General features: G+C 37.4%; 1 protein-coding gene across 2 annotated transcripts; it reads right to left on the bottom strand.

Moving 5' to 3' along the window:
- Positions 1–2,684: 2,684 nt before the first annotated feature.
- On the bottom strand, positions 2,685–10,824 carry CLEC1B (C-type lectin domain family 1 member B). Of its 2 annotated transcripts, XM_032391072.1 has the most exons (6): positions 10,761–10,824; positions 10,031–10,129; positions 8,891–9,019; positions 8,588–8,739; positions 5,158–5,264; positions 2,685–3,368 (listed from the first exon to the last, which is right to left on the bottom strand). In XM_032391072.1, the coding sequence occupies exons 1-6, from the start codon at positions 10,822–10,824 to the stop codon at positions 3,224–3,226; spliced, it is 696 nt and encodes a 231-aa protein (XP_032246963.1). In that variant the 3' UTR covers positions 2,685–3,223. The 2 variants fall into 2 exon arrangements, with proteins under 2 accessions (XP_032246963.1, XP_032246964.1); XM_032391073.1 differs by lacking the exon at positions 10,031–10,129.
- Positions 10,825–14,612: the final 3,788 nt, after the last annotated feature.

The raw sequence follows: 14,612 nt of genomic DNA, 5'->3' as shown, positions 1-14,612 counted from the left end.
AATTTTTGCCTGGTTAGCAAACTTTTGATGACAACTTTACTCTAAATGAGAAGCATAAATTATTTAGTGGATAGATGGCCATTTCTGCCACATCCTGTGACTATCGCATTAAGAAACTTGATATTTTAATCATCATTCACATATTGGCCATTTGTCCTTATGGCCAAAGGTCGTGTCTTGGTAATTTATAGTTTGCAAATCTCAACAATCTGCAAAATTGCAATGTTCTCTTTTGTTTCAGTATCTCCCTGAATCAATCATTGATCTCTATAGCAAAGAAAAACAAATGACATACTCAAGGAGTAATCTCAGGGCATTGAATAAAGACACTGTTTATAAAGTTTGGGGAAAGATTAATTGGAACAAAAAGAGGTGGTGAATTATGCGTTGCCACGATGTTATCACCCCTACGCCTGAGGAGTTAAGGGGAGGGTATCTGATAAGGGTCATGGCCTAAGGTAGGGAACATGCAGCCTTTGCCAAACATGGCATGGTAGGGAGAGAGCCAAGGGAATGAGGAGTACCCTGACCACTCTCTCCTTTCACCCTTTGACCCTTTGATTACTGCAAGTACTTCTCAATAGCTAAATCAACTGGAAGCCAGAGGAAAGTTGCCCCAAACAGTGCTGTTCACTTGAGTTCTGCCTCACAAAGCACAGGGTCCGGTTGAGAGGATCTCAACAGGTAAATGGAGAATATCCAGCAAATTCTCCAAATATTTCAAATGATTTTCATGTGACCTGAGATTCTGACCTGAAAAATAAAGTGACTTAACTCTCTGCAGGCTTCATTATGTAATGATTTCTACCTTGAGGAGAAAAAGAGGAAGAAACCATAAGCATACCAAATAGGCATTAAGACTAATGTTGGGAGCACAGGAACAGAAATTTAATGAGTTGTCATCAATTTCCAGGTGCTCTCAAATTTTATCAGTGCTAAATATCAAGCTCAGAAAGATCCAGTTTTCTCTAATATGATATATTCTCTGATAAATTTCTTTGGGGGAAACACTGGCCTCTTCCAATAAGGGACTATTGTTACTTGCTTTGCTTTTGATGTTTTATATCATACTGCATGTTACTTATTATTCATTACATTCCAAGTACTGTTTCAAAGGGTTTTTACATGAATTACTTTGATTCTCAAAACAGCTCTGTGAAATAAGCACTGTTATGAGTACATTGTAACTTAATTGTACGTTGAAGCACAGAGAAGACAAATTATTTACCGAAGTTCACTTGCGTAGTAAGTGGAAGAGTTAGTATTTGAAACTAGGTGGTCTGATCACAGAGCCTATGCTACTAAAATTTGTGCTATTCTGATTTCATGTGTAAGATGATTTTGATATGAGTACCAGAAAAAAGAATCTTTGTAGGCACAGTTGGTTGGTTTACATTTTTTAATTGCATTTTTGTCACAAACTAAGATATTACTCTTTGAAATTTACTTGTGCCATATAGTAATATATAAATAAATGTTTTTCCATTTGTGGGTAATAAAACACTAAAGTCCAGAGACATGGTTGGTTGTTTTTTGGATGATTTTCTGAATTATTATTTCCTATTCCATTTCTCTAAATCAACAAGTAAAAAAACAGTAAAATAATGATACTATCCCCCAAAAGCCAAGATCTCAAGACATTTGAAGTAGAAGCAGAATTTGAGGTATCTGTGTTATTTTTCCTCGGTCCCCCAAAATCTGCTTGTTTACTGATAGTCTAAAACAAGACAGTGATTCAAGTGTCTTTGAGTATTAGTGCTCAAAGGTATAAAATAATACATATTTATTATTTATTACATGCTTGATACTCTGGTCAATGCTTTATATATTATATTAAATGATCCTCACTATTACCTATGAGTAAAATAATAATATTAAGCCCATTTCATAAATGAGGAAACAGAGTAACTTAGCAAAAGCCACATAGGGAGTAAGTCTCAATGTAATTTTTCTCAAAATGTATTAAAAAGTACTTGATCAGAATCAAGTAGGGGAGCTTATTAAAAGCCCAGGTCTCAGTGTCTCCTCAGCCTTCCAACTGAGAACCTTAAGTATTTGTGCTTGAGCATCTGCATGTTTTAACAAACATCTCAGTTGAGATGTTTGAGAATCATATTCATAAATTTTGTTACTACCAATGTAAGAAGAAAAAGCAGCTTCAGGGAAGCTGTGGGAAAGAAATGCAATTTTTGCCTGTTATCCTGTGAAAGGCTGCCTCGCCACATATCCATAAATACTTCATGAGTTACTCAGCAAAAACCAAACATAGAACTGTCAGGAAAAGATAAAACATTTGTACTTGCTGTTTTGTCTACTTGCCTATAGGCCTTCTTAAGAAGTATTTTCTTATTTTCAAACGCTATCAAGTTCCTTGCACAGAAATTTCGTTTTCCTTCCCCAGAAGGAAACTTTAATTCCCTTGCTGTAGAATCTGACCAAAGGTGGGCCTGGAATCTAAATTATAATTGTGTAGTGTTTTACAGATTGTGGTGTTTCTCACGTAATGAAAAGCAACTATTTTTTTCTGTTTCCAGTGAGCCAGGAACCATGCTTGGTGCCAGGCATACAATAGTAAATGGGAAAGCCATGCTGTTGGCCTTTATGGAATTTCTGACATAGCTACTACTCCCATGTTTTGTTAGGTTGTACAGCTGAGAAGTAATGGGTGTTATTCTACCTGGAATATGAGAAAATGAACGGTAAAGAGGCTACATGACTAGTTGGTCCACGGTTGTACGTTAATTAAGGAATCACACCATCTAGATTGTTCTACTGATTCCAGGTTTAGTATTCTTTCCACTACCTTATGCTGTCTTTCAGACTTAGATATTTTGCACAACTTGAGTCAATTAACTCCTAACCTTTCTTATTTCAATTTAAAGCGCATATGTTTATGTCCGAAGATGTGGTGAATCATACCATGCTGAGATAATTAGGAATGAAGACAAGAAGAAAGAAAATCCATGGACACGGAACAATTGAGAACAAACGATCAACTCACAGACAGGATTCTGGATGTATAAAGAAGGGGCGAAATCATCCCTTAGTATAAAGGGATATACAAAGAAAGGATGAGGTGGTATTGGTAGAAGAGATGAGGTAAAGATGACTCCAATGGGAATAAAGGGAATAATGAGCAATTTTATGGCTAGTGAGTACTTCATCCAGATCTTTCATTGTATAATCAAGCACTTGTCTGTGACATCCTGCTCATCTCTTTGCATTAAAGTAGTGTGTCCACATTCACCGTGCCTGCCTTCCTCTCACACGTCAAATGATGTTTGTTCTTACAGAAGGTCGGGTAAATTTTCCCATCATAAAAATAAGCACAGTTCATATTTTCTCTTTCATTTCCAGAAAGCTGAAACCTGTGAATGGAAAAGGTAGAATGAGTTCCTTCAAAAGCTATATAAGCAGTCAACAAACTCTGCATGAAAGTATTTTGTCTCACAAAATGGAAACAAAAAGTATGGGGATAAAAGTAAAAAACAACATTCAGATCATTGAGAAATTTTCCATCTGCTCGGGAGTATTAAGTATGTACAGCTGAGTAACTCAATAGCAGTTTAGTACAGCACTGATTAAGGAACAAGTGAGCAGGAGCACAATAGGAGCCCAGAGAAAGAGATGGATGGGATCTTGAAAATGATGGGAAAGGCTTTATCTTTTCATCTTTTCATAGAAGATCACACTTTAGTTCTGTCTTGAAAGAAGGGTAGGATTTAGATAAACAGAGAGGAGATGGGAGAGCCCTGGAGGGCAAGTAGCTGTACAGAGTGGGAAGGAGCTCAAGGAAAAGAAAGCTGATTAAATATTTTTGAAATGAGGATTTATGTTGTAGGCTAGCAGAAATAAGGCAGCACACTCTATTGTAATTGCCTGTTAACTTGTCTATATTCCCCGCTGCATTGCTTATGACAAGAGAACAAAAATGTATAGATCTAATTTATTCGCCAAATATCTATGGGATACCTACTATGTGCCAAAGTTGTTTTGTGTGCCGATATTGACAGAGTAAACAGGGACACGGTCTCTTCTACTGGGGAACTTACATTATAGTAAGAGGATATTGGTGAGAAGCCAACAAATAGAAAATTTCAGAGAGTCGTTAAGAGTTACGAAGAAAAGAAATGGCGTGATAATGGACTCGAGTGGGTGTGTGTGGAAGGAAGCTAATTTAGTTTGGGTAATTAAAGTCAACCTCATTGAGGAAGGGATGTTTAAAAGACACATGAGTCACAAGGGGGAGCCCATCATGGAGTTCTGGAAGTGGAACAGTCTAGAAGAAAACAGTTAAGTACAAAAGCCCTAAGACAACAAAACAAGTTTAATTTGTTGAAAGCACAGAGGGTTCACCAGTTGGCCTGCAATATTGTGAATGAGGCAGGAAATGATAGGAGATAAAGCTCAAGATCTATGAAGAAGTCTGCTTGTACTTGCAGTATCCTTTGCCCATAGTATTTACCCATAGTAAATACTTAGTATGTGTTGAATAAATGAATTGAAATTTTAAGTAATGATGAGGTTGTACAGGTTGTGGTTATCAGTTTTAATTTTAACTGGAGAGACCTTACAGTTTTGATATACAAGATGAGCAAAGGTCTTTAGATTGGAGATTGGAAAGCCACATTAAAAAAAATGCCTCCTTTGCCTGGATTGTCTGTACAAGGATGGAGCCTTATGATACGAACATTAGAAACACCTTGTGAATGATGGTGTGCCTGATTCTTGGAGACCCCTAGGGAGGAAGAGTAGGTAAAATGATACTGAAAAGCCAAAAGAATCCTCAAAGTAATCACTTTCAACCATAAAATAACAAGAATGATCATTTTGTTCTAGAAATATGTGAAGAGAATCAGATCAAGCAACACACACACGCACACACGCACACACATGTTCTAATGGTAAATTTGAGGGTAGAAATGAGGCTTACATAAAGAGCAGAGGAATGGGAAAGTAAGTAAAGTAGAATTGTCTTATTACCAGGGTTCACTTATTAGGAGTAGGGTGTCAGTGAGTGTGCTGCTGTTTCTATAGCACACAGTAGGTCATCGAGCCACCTCTCAACTTTTAAGTAGTGTGCCTTCAAGAGGGTAGAGGATCTCAAGAATAAAATTTGCTAGCTGTGCCTTGTATTCTGAATGTCCATTAACTTACACATTTTTGGAGGGCACAGAGCCATCTTCCCACATCCAGACTTCATTAGGGTTCTTGCGGGACAATCCAACCCAACGCATTAATCCAGTCCTAGACTTCATGTATTCCTATTGCAAACACAGATAAATATAATGGTCAACCTGCTTCCACAATTCTTGTAATGATGTAAAGGCAAAGTTTCATGATAAGACCCTGAACAACAGGGTGCCTGGGTGGCTCAGTCGTTAAGCGTCTGCCTTCGGCTCAGGTCATGATCCCGGGGTCCTGGGATCGAGTCCCACATCGGGCGCCCTGCTCGGCAGGAAGCCTGCCTCTCCCTCTCCCACTCCCCCTGCTTGTGTTCCTGCTCTAGCTATCTCTCTCTCTGTCAAATAAATAAATAAAATCTTCAAAAAAAAAAAAAAAAAAAGACCCTGAACAACAATAAGTTAGATTGTATGTCTATGTTAATGTTAACTAATCATATTTGATATTTAGAATTGTGCCAAGTTCACTTGTTTTAGAATAAAAAAAATTGCTTGTAGAATACAGGAAAAAAAATGTTCACAGAAGGCGGATATTCTAACCTTTCTACACGTTTATCTTCCATCGATTGAAGACTAGAGTTTCAAATAGAGTACCAAATATGTCTCTTAAATAAGATAATGGTAAACAACTAGAGAAGGAAAATTAAAAAAAAAAGAAATACATTGTTGGTGAAACGTTTTCATTCCCTACATTTCACTTCTACGTGCTTTGGTTTCATTGCTTAGCTCAGTTTTGTAGTAGCCTACAATGTTTACATTGGAAGTATTAATTTGTTTTAGTTGACTGAGTAAAAGGAATTATATGATGTCTTTCTCAAAGGGATTACAAACAGCATTTGTTTTTTCTAATTTGCCTTTTTCTACTTAGGAATTGTCACTATTTACTATATGATACACTATACTTATTTGTTTTGTTTATTGCCTCTTGCTCCAACTAGAACATAAGCTCCCTGAGGTTAAAGACTTCTGTTTTATTAACTTCATAGGTTCAGATTCTGAAATAGTTCCAGTGCATATTTGTCAAATTAATGGATAAGTCAATCAGTCAATCAATCAATCAATCAGTCGATCCATGGGTAACAAAATTAAAAAGAGTCAAATATTCATGTACTCTCATACCTCCCAGAAAAAGAAGTAGGTGAGAATACATTCTTAGCAAATAAGAAATGACTCAAACTTCTTAACAGAAGTGAGACACAGAATGGCATTCCATAAGAGATACTGTTGTGAAAGTCACTTTTGACTGCTTATTTATTTATTACTATTTTTTAAAGATTTTATTTATTTATAAGAGAGAGAGAGAGAGCGAGACAGAGCATGAGCAGGGGGGAGGGGCACAGGAAGAGGGAGAAGCCGACTCCTCACTGAGCAGGGAGCCCGACGTGGAGCTCGATCCCAGGACACTGGGGTCATGACCTGAGCTAAATGCAGACACTTACTAATATTTTTAAAGATTTATCTATTTTAGATTGAGAGAGAGAGCATGTGCACGGTGGGGGGGTGGTGTGCGGGGCAGAGGGAAAGAATCTCAAGAAGACTCCCCTCTGAGGGGCATCTGGGTGGCACAGTCGTTAAGCGTCTGCCTTCAGCTCAGGTCATGATCCCAGGGTCCTGGGATTGAGCCCCGCATCGGGCTCCCTGCTCTGCCGGAAGCCTGCTTCTCCCTCTCCCACTCCCCCTGCTTGTGTTCCCTCTCTTACTGTGTCTCTCCCTGTCAAATAAATAAATAAAATCTTTAAAAAAAAGAAGAAGAAGAAGAAGACTCCCCTCTGAGCATGAAGCCTAACATGGGGCTCAATCCCAAGACCCTGAGATCACAACCTGAGCCGAAACCAAGAGTTAGATGCTTAACTGACTGAGCCACCCAAGCACCCTGACTGCTTATTTTTTAAAGCTTGAGCTACCCCTCACCTTTCTGTTAACTCCTGTTCTATTCTTTAAAATACATCCACATTACATACCTCACTATAGGAAATATATTCTGTCTGAAATTCAACTATTCTTTGTTTCTCAAAAATGACATTATTTCTTTCATTTATAAACCTCCAACCTGGCATCAGTGCAAGATTCAAGACATGTTTGTATGTCTCCAATTAATCTCTTGTTATTGAAGTTGAGATTTTAGGACACTCTCTTATTTTGCCTGATTGGAAAGAAAGATAACTTACTTACCTGAATATCTTCTCTATTAGTTTGAGTCCACAAAGAGAGTTAGAGGATAGTAACAAGGCAACAAATGATCTTGAGTGTCACTGGAATGATCTCCTCATGTCTGGCCCATTACTGTGGACTTCAGCTCAGGAAAATATAAGTCAGTTTTGCTGATCAGTTATAGCAGTTCTGTAGAATATGACTGGCTTGACTATTTGAGTTTGGTTTAATCTCTGCACACAGCCCAAATCCAGATCTCCGGTTTGCGCTTTTTTTTAAAAATTTTTTTAAAGATTTTATTTATTTATTTGACAGAGAGAGACCCAGCAGAGAGGGAACACAAGCAGGAGGAGTGGGAAAGGGAGGAGCAGGCTTCCCGCGGAGCAGGGAGCCCAATGCGGGGCTCGATCCCAGGACCCTGGGATCATGACCTGAGCCAAAGGCAGATGCTTAATGACTGAGCCACCCAGGCGCCCTTTGCTTTCATTTTTAATATACAGAATGTGAATAATTACCATATTGGAAATTGTAGGTTAAACACCATAGAGAATTTCTGCCTTTCAAAAAATGTCTTAAGAAATCTATCATTTGGCAGAAGGGAGACTACAAGGCTTGGTTTCTGGTTTGCTCCCAGGATTCACAAAAAAAAAAGAGAAAAGCTACATTAAATAATAAAGGGAGAGTGCATGAGTGGATGTGAACATATTTTGCTTCAAAATAAAGCCTTTGTTAGAAGCTGTCAAAGAGAAAAATCTGGAAGAGGAGACGTTTAGTAGAAAAATTTCAACTGAAATCCTGTGTGTTTCACAAATGAGATTGCTCCCAAAACTATGGAAGAGCCTATGAAAAGGTAAAGTCTGCATCGTGGTTTGTTCAAGTTCAATCGTTCAACAATTTAGCAGGAACTGAGGATTCATGTAATATTGGGGTGGCACTGCTTTTTATATTTTACAAGGATATTGAGTTTCTTTATACTTTCAGATTCTTTTATGGATTAGTAAATGCAACCAAGGAAGCTGAGAAAAGTGAAATGACTTGTCACAGAGGTAACGCCAGACCTCTCAGTCTCATTAGCTCATTTTACCCCTTTCTAAGAAATTCTTAAATGTGGTCATTTCTACTGGGCTTGATAAGGTTCTCAGATTAGCACAGACTGGAAGACATGAGAAATATAGATATAGATTTTAAAGTCAAATGTTTCACTTAAGATTCTTCTTATGACTCCAAAATATTTGACAAAGGAATCTCCTTACCAGAACGTTCTGGCTGGCGATCTTCAGCAAAGTAGCGTTCATGTTAATACAGAACTGCTTACTCTCGTCCCACGTCAAGTTGCGCCTGAAGAATCCATAGCAACTATCTCCATAATATCTCCAGTTTCTGTCACATGGGCTGCATTTATGGCCTTAAGGTGAAACCAAGAATAGGAATCCATACTCTTTACTTTTGCTTTTCCCCCATATTCAGTGTTTTCTGCAGATCTCCAGATTCCCTACAGATAACATCACAGAAATACTCTGGGGGGTGGGGGTGGGGAGATGAAGAAGTTACAAAACCATACTTACTGACACTGCTCTTTTGTTCCAATTGTTTTATTAAATATTGGCAGAACTTCTTTGCTACTTGGTGCAGAGTTCCTGAGACATTATTATTCTCCACTTGTTGGTAATTTTGCTCTGTGACGGCTAGATGTAAAAATTAGATAATAATTTGTAATCAGGATCATAAGGGTGATGCAGAGACCTTTTGATGGACTTTAATTTCAGTAGAATTGTCAATCTGTGAAGTGTTTACTAGAAACACATGAGTAAATGAGTACTGCAAAGGGGTCTGGGTAAAGGGGTGTATAAAGAACAATTTAAGAACTATGCAAAACTGACACCTGATGGTTATCCAAAAGAAGAAGTGAACTATATGAAGGAGACAATCACAAATAAGAAAATGCCATGATCAAATTGCGTGCCCAAAACGAATGTTTTGATATTTCTTTGAATACAGATTTCTAAGCAGATTTCAGAGGTGAATGACTTCTGTTATTTTGTTTTTCATGTAATATCAAAATATCCATTTATTTAAAAAAATACATATTGATTTCTTGCTGTGTTCAAAATATGATATTCAGGTGAATAAAAGATGGTGAACAAAACATTCTAACAAATAAACAAGCACACAAACAAGCTACAGCTACATGGGGTAATGCGACATTGGAGCGCTTTTAGATTTATAAAAAGAAAAAATATATAAATTAGGTGGGATATGAATTGCTTCTGAGTGAAAGGAAATGCAGTCATTAAACAAAGTGGGAAAGAGGGCACTTTAGGAAGAGGGAATACAATGGACAGAAATTTCAGTCAGGGAAAGAGGATTTATTTGTGAAACTGAGAAAAGTCCATGTTGGCTGGAACTGAAGATATGCAGGATAGGGAGAAAAAAAATGAAAAGATAGTGTGGATCTAGACCTTAGGGGATCTTAAAGACCAGTTTAAAAACTTGAAAATAATTTTAATTAAAGCGATTTGAATCAGAACGGAAAAGTCAGAGTTCTCCTTTATTGAGAATGTATTGGCAGCCATGTATAAAATGATTGATGTAGCAACAAAGAGATACATAGTGACAATCAAGCCTAGTGGCATACACCAGGACCCTTAGGTATTGCTTTCCCCAGAACAAATCTTTTGCAGTGAGTCAATACTTACACATTATCCCCAGAGCCACCAGCCCAACAACTAACGCCATGCACAAGATCAGCAGAATCAAAGCCATCACACGCCACACAGGTGAGGAAGCAGGGTCAACTGTAGACATAGAATACAGATGTTAGGGGGCAGGCTGTATGGCATAGCTTTGGGGCAGCATCACCCCTGTCCCCTGCCCTCTCAAGGCTTTCTGAGTGTTATAAACAGCTTCATTGCCAGCTCTTGCTGGTGTTCCTTTGGTGATCATCAATAGCAAGTACAACCCATTCCCATTCCCAATAGCAAGTACAACCCTTTTCCAATGGACTTGTCTCTGAGTCAAGATATAACTGTTAAGGTTTTGTGTGTCTTTGTTTTGTTTTGTGCCCACCCCCATAAATAATTGCTTTTATATGCAACAACTGAAGAATCACACCCATTTGCCGACAGCTTAGAAAATGAGGTTGTAAAACATTCTTTCCTCTTATTCTCTTGGCTTCTATTCCGTCCAGCATTATTATTTTTTCCTTATTATAAGCCTTATTATAATGTTCCTGCTTTTATCTTTTGTAGCTTATATTCTAAATAAGTCTGTCTGAGCCTAAGTAGATATTACTGGAATTCTATAGAGCAGGAAGATCATCAGGAAAATAAAATAAAACTATATGTGCTGTCACTTGTAGAGAAAGGAAAGTAGGGTTGACCTATTTCAATAATTAACTTCCAAATCCCTGGCTCCGGGTATTCTTACCTGGGGTGAGAGCTGGCTTTCGATTTTTAATATTTAAGGTGATGTATCCATCTTCGTCCAGCATGGCTTCCCTCGGACTGCAAGGGAGCTCAGGGTTCAATGACTTCGCAGAAATGTCGTGTCCACGCATAGATTTCAGTGCCTGCCAGTCCGTGACCCTCCCCTCTCTGGTAAGGTGGAGCCATATGGGTTGGGGCACATGTTTTTTGTTTTGTTTTGTTTCTGTGTTTTGGATTTCTTTTCTTCCAGGAGGCCCTTTCATAGCTGTTCAGATATACATGGACCTTGAACATAAAAATATAAAAATAATAACTTGCAGTAAAGGAGTAGATATTGCATTTGTTTCCTGTTTTCTTATCTTCAACTCTGAATGAAGGAATGTCTCCTTATTACATCCTTTCAAAGAACAAAAGTTAATGCTTCATCTTAACCTTAGTGGAGTCTAAATCGTATTGTTTAAATGAACTGCTCTCTGATGAAGATTCGTGGATAAAACAAGAGCAGATACATAGTCTATTCCATTGTGAGGAGCAAGTCTAATATAATTCGATCTAATAGGAGCTAGAGTAGATGTTTCAGGGTCTTGTGTTAGAAGGTGCCATTCCTAATTATGACCTAGAATCCATCCAAATTCTTGCATCATTCACAAATCACATTTTTCAAAAATTCGAGGACTCCACAGGGGGCAGGCTTCATATTGCTTAGGTTTAGGCATTAAAGAAAAAACAATCATATAAAGTGAAATAATACAGAGTTAGTGATTATTGTCTTTCAGTAATGTTTTCACTTTAAAGTGAACTTCCAGGAAGGGAAAAATCTTAATAAAGTGAAATTGTGTAATTTCAAGTATGGTGGTGCTTCAATGAAGAGCTATTTGTGGAAAGGACAGGTTCCTAGTGCCCTTCACATCAGAGAGTAATATATATTCCACACATTTAACTATAAAATGGGTTTTCAGATTGTTATTGTAGCTCACATTGAAAGCAGTTAGAGTAGCTAGAGAAGGCTAGCTGATGTACTAATGTAAGGATATTAGTGAGGGTGCTATTTTGTCATTAGGGTAGCTTTTATATAGTTTTATAGCAGATATATATATATATATTAAGGGTTTTATTTATTTGACAGAGAGAGACAGTGAGAGAGGGAACACAAGGGTGGGAGTGGGAGAGGGAAAAGCAGGCTTCCCGCTGAGCAGAGAGCCCAATGCGGGGCTCGATCCCAGAACCCTGGGATGATGAGCTGAGCCGAAGGCAGACGCTTAACGACTGAGCCACCCAGGCACCCCCAGATATATATATATATTTTTTAAACCTTTACAGCCAGAAAAGCTTCCCTTCTTCTAGGTAATTCTAGGCATTTATCTTATAAATAATCTTTATTTTATTTTTTTTTTTAGTTAGTAGTGTGTTAGACATTACTTTTCAATATAGTAATTATATAAGATCTCATGGTAGGTATTTTGTTTACTGATGTTCCCTTTGGTACATCTTGTGTATATTTGTCCTTCCTTTCTGTTATCTTCTTCACTCTGGATTCTTTGTCAGTTTGCTTAAAATAATCTTTCCTCTTAAAATTTCTTGCCCTACACTCCTCAAATAATTTTAAAAGTGAGGTAAAGAATAAACAAAACAAGGATGGAAGGTCAGTTTAAATGACACTTTTTCAATAAACCTTTACTCTGTTCTCTTAGTAACCAAATATGTAACTTCTGAAAATTTATGGTTAAATTAAATCAAATATGTAAATGCAAGATCCACGGACATTTGGAAGCCTTCATAATTATTATAAACATTTTCATGTTCAATTAGCAGAAACTTTCAGGAGGTATGAAACATAACAGTTAGCTTGCTTTGTTGTGGTTTCCACATTCTCTAGGTCTTGGGCAATTGGTTGGGTTATAAAAATATCCCATTTATTCTTCTTGCAAATCGCCAGGAATATGCTGGGCTTACTTGATTCATTAATGTTTAAAACTGTATGTTTAACACCAGATGTAGGTAAAGCTGAAACCTAAGCCTCAGATGATATTCCATTCCTACCTATAGCTCAGCCTGTGGACTTTCTTTTGTTTTTTTTTTTCCCTTTTAATGATTGCAATGCATCATTTGTCCTTCCTTTCTGTTATCTTCTGGATAACAGAATAACAGAAGATATCTTCTGTCCCTTCCACAAATAGCTCTTCATTGAAGCACCACCATACTTGAAATTACAGAATTTCACTTAATTAAGATTTTTCCCTTCCTGGAAGTTCACTTTAAAGTGAAAACGTTACTGAAAGACAGTAATCACTAACTGTATTATTTCAGCAATGCATGGTTTTTGGATCTTTGATAACACTAGCCGCAGGCTGAGGGTCTTATGTCCAGATCTATGGTCCATAAAAATATATTTGCCTTTATTTGTAACCCCCCAACATGGCTTGTTAGGAAATACGCTGGGTGAGTACAGAGTCTCTCAGGGTCAGAGGAGCCCCTGATAACATTAGTCTTCATTCTGTTTTCTTCCTCTATATATGCTATAAATACAAGCTGAGTTACTCAGCAAAAATTAAGCAGAGAACAGCAGGAAAAAGAGATAGAGATTAAAAACTTTTCTCTTTCCTTTTCCAAAATCCAAAGGCTTTGCTAGATACTGCTTTTTTTTTTTTTTTTTAAAGAAAGCTCTACCCCCAACGTGGGGCTCAAACTCACAACCCCAAGATCAAGAGTTACATGTTCTACCAACTGAGCCAGCCAGGTGCCCCTTTGTTAGATTTCTCTTAATCACTCTACAAGGTCTGTCATTGATATGTTTGTATATTTTATTGCCCCTCTTTTCTTGGCTTAGTAAAGTATAACAGAAAAAGTCCTTTACTGCAAATATTCTGATGAGTTTGAATTTGGAATAAAAATCTTTGTTTAATATTTTAGAGATTAAGAGGCACTTTTACATAAGCTATCTCTTTAAGTTTAAAGCATGGTCTAAGATAGTGACCGACATACAGTTACCATCCAGTAGATATTTGGTGAATGAATGCATATATATACAAAGGGCAGTCTCATCCTTATATTACACACGTAGAAAGGGAAGGTTAAAGAATGTGGAGACGTTTCTATGATCATACTGCTTGTAGAAAGCAGTACCATCTACCTATTTTCCAAGTTCTTTCCACTGCATTATAAAGTCTTTCAAATTTGAGGATTGTCCAGACTCCATTATCTATGTTTATAGCTGAAGAATGAGTAAAAGACACTAGACTCACAACAAGGTGTAGATTCAATAAGAAATCAGTGGAATTCATAACATTGTGGATAAGACTGTTCAATATATAATGAGGGCTAGTGGATGTGTAAAAGAGAAAGACCAAAGGAAAATGATGTTGACTATTATGAATGCTATAATAATGTCTCTAAACTGAAAAAAATATATAAAGAAAGGGAGAATTTTGCAGTTCGTGGTATTTTTTTACAGACTTTTTTCTCTTTTTTTTAGTTTCAGAGGTAGAATTCAGTGATTCATTAGTTGCATATAACACCCAGTGCTCATTATGTCAAGTGCCCTCCTTAATGCCCATCACCCAGTTACCCCATCCCCCCACCCATCTCCATCCAGCAACCCTCAGTTTGTTTCCTATAGTTAAGAGTCTCAGACTTTTTAAGGCACATCACCTTTATGCTAACCCTTCGGTGCCTTTATCAGTGATATTCTGTTCCCTCTCAGTCCTCTGCATTAATACTGTTGGTTCACCTCTGACTTACTAGCCTTCTACACACATACCAAATACTGTTTATCTTTGGAAAAAGCTAGAATTTCCTGTCATGAAAAAAAACGTAATTAATATTTTCTCTTTCACTTCCAGAAAGCTTAAACATG

Source organism: Phoca vitulina, unplaced genomic scaffold (assembly GCF_004348235.1).
Source record: "Phoca vitulina isolate PV1807 unplaced genomic scaffold, GSC_HSeal_1.0 scaffold59, whole genome shotgun sequence".
In the NCBI taxonomy this organism is placed as follows: domain Eukaryota; kingdom Metazoa; phylum Chordata; class Mammalia; order Carnivora; family Phocidae; genus Phoca; species Phoca vitulina.
This window is presented reverse-complemented; position numbering and strand designations above follow the sequence as displayed.